General features: G+C 36.1%; 1 protein-coding gene across 1 annotated transcript; it reads right to left on the reverse strand.

Annotated features, from left to right (window-relative positions):
* LOC109848099 (probable aquaporin PIP1-2) lies at positions 5,025-7,076 on the reverse strand. Its single transcript, XM_020417418.1, has 4 exons — positions 6,624-7,076; positions 6,226-6,521; positions 5,443-5,583; positions 5,025-5,352 (listed from the first exon to the last, which is right to left on the reverse strand). The coding sequence occupies exons 1-4, from the start codon at positions 6,949-6,951 to the stop codon at positions 5,257-5,259; spliced, it is 861 nt and encodes a 286-aa protein (XP_020273007.1). The 5' UTR covers positions 6,952-7,076; the 3' UTR covers positions 5,025-5,256.

Here is a 7,076-nt window from a genome sequence, read left to right on the forward strand (position 1 = left end):
AGATCTCTGTTTTTTTTATCTCCCTCAGAAATGATCCTAGGGGGGTATTTATAGCCCCTGGAAAGTTTAACTGAAAAATAGAACATCTTGGGACATTTTGGCTTGCGAGACAGTGTTGTCTGTCTCGGCGACCGAGACAGTTATGACTGTCTCGGCTTCCGAGACAGCCATGACTGTCTTACTGCCTGTCATTTTCTTCTATAACCGGTTTATCATGTTCTAAAATCCGTTATTTTGACAGTTGTCCACGTGATTCTCGCCCACGATGTTTCCCACGTTCTTTGACAGTTAATGGACACGTGTCATGCAGTTATTTCAGCAGCTTTTGATCATTTCAGAGCTCTACATTGTCTCACGTGCGAGACAGTCAACACTATCTTGCATTGCGAGACAGTAGACATTGTCTCGCACAGCAAGATAGTCTATATTGTCTCGCATTACGAGACAATCATCATTGTCTTGCACTGCGAGACAGTTGACACTGTCTCGCGTGTGAGACAGTCTACACTGTCTTGATCATTTCGAGACAGCATAAAGTTATTTTTTGTGATCTTTGGCTGATCTTCTCGTTGTTTTGAGCTGTATTTGGATATCTATCAGCATTTTTTGACGCCTACAATGAATATTTATTATCTAATCATATCTTTCTTTCGGGTTATGGAAAACCATAAAACAATTCAAATAAACTCCGTCTAATTCCTCGTTTCATTGCTAGAATCCTAGTATATAACATGTTTCCTAAAACGGGGAGCTTTCATTTCCTTTCCATAGATTTAGCAAAAGCTCTTTATGCTATTATGGGAAATATTCTTCCTTTCCATAGATTTAGCAAAAGCTCTTTATGCTATTATGGGAAATATTCAAGTAAATTGGGCTGCCGTTTATTATGTTAGCAAAAGCTCTTTATGCTATTATGGGAAATATTCAAGTAAATTGGGCTGCCGTTTATTATAAAATTCTGTTAGCTATACCAAAAGGATCTCTTCCTTATGGTGCTTTCTTAACAAAAGTCTTTGAAAAATTCAATGTCGATCTAGCTTCTGAAAAATCGGTTGTTCGAACCGTCGGATTTTTTGACTCCAATGCTCTTACAAGAATGAAGTTAACTAATTTTGAAATTCGTGATCAAAATCCTCATGATGAGCCTCCACCTACTCAAGAACAATAACAACATGATATACCTCAATCATCTCATCAAGCCGGAACCTCATCTAGTCAACCACCACCACCATTTCCTTCAGAACCTTTATATTTTTCAAATGTACAATACAACACACTATCTGCACGTATTCTTGAACTTGAAACTGGTCAAAGAGCTCTATATTCTCAGAATTCCTATATTATTAGTAATCAAGAAGAGCTAATCAAGAAGTTCGATGACTTGGACACGAAGCTTAGTACATTCTTCCAAGGACATCAACCTCCTCTAGCACCTTAGAAGTCTATGCATGCATCATATTAGATTTGGATGTTTTATATTTAGTTTCAAAATAATTATGTTTTTTTGTTAGTTATCTATGTTTAAGTATCAAAAACTATGTAGTTGTGGGTTGGTATTAAGACATATGTAATGTGTTATGTTGCTACTATGTTAAGTATGTTGATTATGTGTTTACATTACTATGGTGTTTTTTGGATAGTTAATATATGTGCTATATATTGTAAACAGATTATGGTGATGAACATTGTGAAACTTTTGCTCTTTATGGCAAGTCTTTGCCTACCTATTTGGATGGGTAAAGTTATGGACTATGTTCATAATCTGGATGATTTGTTTGAAGTATTAGCTTATATTGAAGAAATAATATCATGTTTAGCATAAATGTTTATCTCTTTTTGTTGATAACAAATGGGGAGAAATGGTATAAATATTAGACTCATGTAATGTTATAGACTCTAATATGCATATATGCAGGGGGAGTAAGTATGTTTATTTCCATATGCATAAATTGTTTGCCATCATCAAAAAGGGGGGATAATGTTGAATATCAAGTCTCCATGATATTATTTTAATGATAACAATTTATACAATGTGTGTTATACAATTGTACTAACATTTATATGCAGCTTTCAATATCAAAATATGAACAAATGCAAGTTGAGTTCAAGGCATTATGAATTGAAGAAGATGAAGAACATATGAGATAATGTATTTTATATTTTCTTTACTTAGAATTATTGTACAAGCCTTGATCACTCACACACACACACACACATAAATATTAGAACACACTAACACAGGCTTAGTGTGTTGGTTAATTATAGAAATCTCCTATATTAACCATTAGAGTTTATAATTAATATTTGAGTGTCAAATCTTTTTATACATTACATTTTTTTTGAAAAACTCAGATATAGTCGACTAATGCTTAAAATAGTCGACTACAAAAGTTTCAGTCATATTTCTGTAAAACACATGACTAGTCGACTAATGCTAAATATAGTCGACTACAAAAGTTTCAGTCATGTTTCTGTAAAACACACGACTAGTCGACTAATGCTTAATATAGTCGACTATAAAATTTTCAGTCATGTTTCTGTAAAACATATGACTAGTCGACTAGTGCTTATTATAGTCAACTACTAAGAATTTTTCTGATTCACTGAATCGAATTTAACTCAGTGTAGTCGACTACTATGTCTTGTAGTCGACTACAGATACAGTTTTTCTAGATTTTAAAGTTTGAATTAATGACTGTTTATAGCTGTTTTTAAACGTTTTTAAAGTTAAAATTCTTGCATTTTCAAGGGCTATAAATAAGTTATTTGTTCAAAAAAATGCACAAAATTAACATACCTATAAGCTTTGATATTTGTGCATCCTTCAAGTGTTAAAAAATTCAGATTTTAAGAAAAAGAAAAGTTTTCTGAAATTGCCTTTGATCCTCATTAAAATTCTTGTCTAGGCAATTTACAGAAGTTAGAATCATTCCTAAGCCATTACTACACTACACTACAAATCAAGGCTTATAGGAATTGAATTGTTGCTTTAAAAGTTCTCTCGGTTTGTGAGAGGTGTTAATCTCTTGGTTTAGAGATTGGTGTGCAAATTGGCAAGGTGTTTGTCAATTAGTGTTACAATTTGCAGGGGCTTGTAAATTGGTCAGGTTTGCTTTTGATTTTGTAAGTTTATTCAAAATCATAGTGAAAACTCTCAAACGGGATTTGCTTGGGGACTGGATGTACACCGGGTTGGTGGAACCAGTATAAAACTTTGTGTTTGTGTTTGTAAATTTCTGAGATTGGTATTTTTTTCTTTGCAAATAATCTACTTTGCATAAATTTTAATAGAATACTATTCACCCCCCCTCTAGTGTTCTAGTGTATCTATTTCAGATCCTACAGTTTCATCATCATTTGACTGTCTCGTTGACTTGTACGTCTGGTCAACTTGCTTCATGCATTTGTTGATATCAGATAATTCTTCTTAACTTGGATAATAACGTTTATCGTCTTCTCTCTGCTTCGAGCTACGTGCGAGAGCCCGTAGGTAATTTTTAACGTCTACATGACTGTTAAAATATGACCGTTGAAATATGACCACATTTAATTAAAAACGACTGTTGAAATATGACCATTAAAATATGACCGTTGAAATATGAACGTTATAATACAACCGTTGAGATATGACCGTTAAAATATTATTGTTAAATAAAATTAACATTAAAATAATATGAATTTAAATTTAAAATAATATTTAATTTTAAAAATGATTTATATAATTAATTATTATACAAATTAATTATTTGTTAAATTTTAATATGATTAATTAATTTAATGAGTATATAAGGTAATTTCTTAATTTAAATAAATTAATTAATTATTTTTAGTTATTAATATTTAATTATTTATTCATTTATAAATAAATCACATACTTAATTAAATCATGATTAACAAAATTAAAACACTTAAATATGAATAATTAAATGATAGGGAGACTTTTAAAGGGGAACCATTAGGGTAGAACCTTTCCCTCCCTTAAAATTCCCCTAAATTAAGGACATTGTAGGAACCCTTGAAGATGCTCTAAGGGCAAGTGCACCAGCCTTCCAAGGAGACTCTTAAGGGTGATGTGGTAAGGAAAAGCTCCCAACATTCTCCAACAAGCTCCCAACGAGGCTCCTAAGTGCTAGTTGGCGGTGGGGTCCACCATGGAGCTCCTAAAATTTGTGGAGCACTTGGGAGCTCCTAAGGATGAGGGCCACTAAAAAATATTTTTTATTAGATTTATTGTTTTAAAATATATTTATAAAATATTAGAGGTAGAAGAATAGATTTTTTTAAATAATATTTAAGCTCCTAATTAGGAGTTTGTTGAAATATTTGTGCTAGTAGGAAGCTCCTAACTCTTAAGGGGCCCCATGCTTGAGAGCACTCCAACAAAAACTGCTTACCAGGAGATTGTTGCACTTGCTCTAATGTGCTCTTTTCGTAGCATAACACAAGCTACAGAGGGATCTTTGTTTGTTACTTTTTAGGGCCAACCAACAGATAAAAAAGACAGAGCCAGGCTGCCATACGACAAGGACCCATGTGATGGTGGGGGCTTATCTTTTTTTTGACATCATGCGCTACCTACCAAAATTCTCCACTCAATGCCTAGTCATTTTCATTGTCATTTTCACTGTACAAACCAACCACCATCACCCTTATCATTTGATCCTTCTTCTCTATTTCTTAATTATAATAAGAAGGTAAAGCTAGCGTCATAACCCTCTGCTGGCTTAATTAGGAACGGGTAATGATAGTTGTTTCTCACTTTTTTGCAATTTGCCCATCAATTAATTTACAGGGGCAAGCCTAGGTCAGGCAGAGCATCAGTAGTTAGAGATCTCATACGGTCAGGGTGACCTTTGACATGATATATTAAAACCAAACCACAAATTTTAAATTTTAAAGATGAACAGCGTGCGGGCATAGATTTCAACCCATCTATAAGATGCTCGCTCACATTAACTTTATAGACTTTTTTAGACTTTTGATGCAATAGAAAACTTTTATAACTTCTGCCAGACAAACACTAGGAAACAATAACATCCACTTCAAGCTGCACTCATACTAGATAACATAGTTTAATGTACACAATTGATGAACCACTCAATACATTCGATTACATGATGGAAGAGAGAGAGAGAGAGAGAGAGAGAGAGAGAGAGAGAGAGAAATACTAAAGAAAAATAAGGAAAATAAAAGCACCACAACAACAAGACACAAGATATGATCGCTCAGAGAACATTTAACAATTGAGATCATCAATCAAGACCTGCTCTTGAATGGGATTGCTCTGATCACGATTTGATGGTACATGGCAGCGAGTGCAGCTCCAATGAAGGGACCAACCCAGAAAATCCACTGCAATTTTTTTTAAAATAAATAAATTACTACTGGTTCCCCCCAAAAAAAAAATCCAAATATGTCATGATTAAATTTATTGGAGCTTACATGGTCATCCCAAGCATGGTCCTTGTTGTAGATGATGGCAGCACCAAGACTCCTTGCTGGGTTAATGCCAGTGCCAGTGATGGGGATAGTGGCCAAATGAACTAGGAAAACTGCAAACCCAATTGGCAACGGAGCAAGAATCTAAACCACACAAAAGGGGGGAAAACATATTAAATTCCTCAAATTCATCAACAAAACTGCAAACACAATCAAGCTTTTATCCCAAATTTGTGAGATCGGTTACATAAATCATATACTTCCATTCAATTCTGATACAAATCATCGGCTCCACTTAGTTACTTAAGGGTAGGGTACGTGTATCATATTCTTCCATTCAATTGTATCAAGCATTATCTCCTCCACGAAGTTAGCCAATATCCTAACCTTCTCACTTGCTTTCAATCATATTCTTCTCAAGTCATCAATTATATAATCTTATCTATCTTTTTCTAGCTGGCATGCTTACTGTGAGTTTCACCGGACATGATTAAACCATCTCAATTGATTCTAAATGAATTAATTTTAATCTCTTGGTATTTTGATACGGACAAGAATTTACAAGTACGTGTGTCCTTCTAGATAAATTTTAATTACAACGATACTCAGGATATCATGTTTGATGAGTTTTTTTTGCTGAAGACGTGTTGTTGACGCGTCGCACATCTACGTGACTATAATTTAGATCATATCTAAGGGTTTGAATGCGTATGGGGTCAATGGCATGCCACACAGACACACGACTATTTACTAATTCACATGCTTCTTACGGTAACATTCACTTACAGGGACATGGGAGTCTCTGGCACTCCTCTTGGCATCAGTAGCAGAGAAGACGGTGTACACAAGAACAAAGGTGCCGACAATCTCGGCACCCAAACCATCACCCTTGGTGTACCCAGGGGCCACGACGTTGGCCCCACCACCCTGGGACTCGTAGAGACCGGTCTGGTATCCCTTAACCACACCAGCACCACAAATTGCACCCAAGCACTGCATCACCATGTAGAATATGGCCCTGGTTAGGGACAGTTTTCTTGCTAAGAAGAGACCGAAGGTCACTGCTGGGTTTATGTGACCACCTGCAACAAATAATTAAGGGCTTTTTAATTCTACTTCAAATAAATTTAAAAAAAAAATTTTAAAAAAAAAAGCGGAGAAGGAAAACAAGAAGGACGACCAACCAGAGATTCCAGCGGTGCAGTAGACAAGAGCGAAGATCATGCCCCCAAAAGCCCAGGCGATCCCCTGAATCCCGACGGTGGAGCACTTGGAAGGGGACTTGACGACACCCATGACGGTCAGAATGGAGATGTAAAGGAAGAGGAAGGTGGCGATGAACTCAGCGATCCCTGCTCTGTAGAAGGACCACGACTTGAGCTCCCCGGGCTCAAACAGGGGGGCTGGGGGCGGCTCTTTGTAGTCCTTGTCCGTTTGGGCTGAGGTGCCTATGGGCTGCCTCTCCGAGTACTTGTTCGCACCTACGTGAACATCCTCCTCCTTCCCCTCCATCGTCTTTCTTTTTCTTTTTTTCCCCCTCTCCTTTCTCTCTCTAGCTCTCTCTCTCTCTCTCTCTCTTCTTGAAGATCGAAGCTTAACAGGGTGTGGAGGAGCTCTTGGGGTTGAGTGGGGAGCTT

The sequence above is a fragment of the Asparagus officinalis genome, chromosome 7 (assembly GCF_001876935.1).
Source record: "Asparagus officinalis chromosome 7, Aspof.V1, whole genome shotgun sequence".
Classification (NCBI taxonomy): Eukaryota; Viridiplantae; Streptophyta; class Magnoliopsida; order Asparagales; family Asparagaceae; genus Asparagus; species Asparagus officinalis.

Bases quoted from the DNA above. Each gene is read 5' to 3' on its own strand.
- LOC109848099 (XM_020417418.1), bottom strand. From the start codon at position 6,951: ATGGAGGGGAAGGAGGAGGATGTTCACGTAGGTGCGAACAAGTACTCG. The intron at 6,522-6,623 runs GTTGGTCGTCCT...TATTTGTTGCAG, and splicing joins CTGCACCGCTGGAATCTCTG to GTGGTCACATAAACCCAGCA. The intron at 5,353-5,442 runs GTAAGCTCCAAT...AAAAAATTGCAG, and splicing joins ACCATGCTTGGGATGACCAT to TGGATTTTCTGGGTTGGTCC.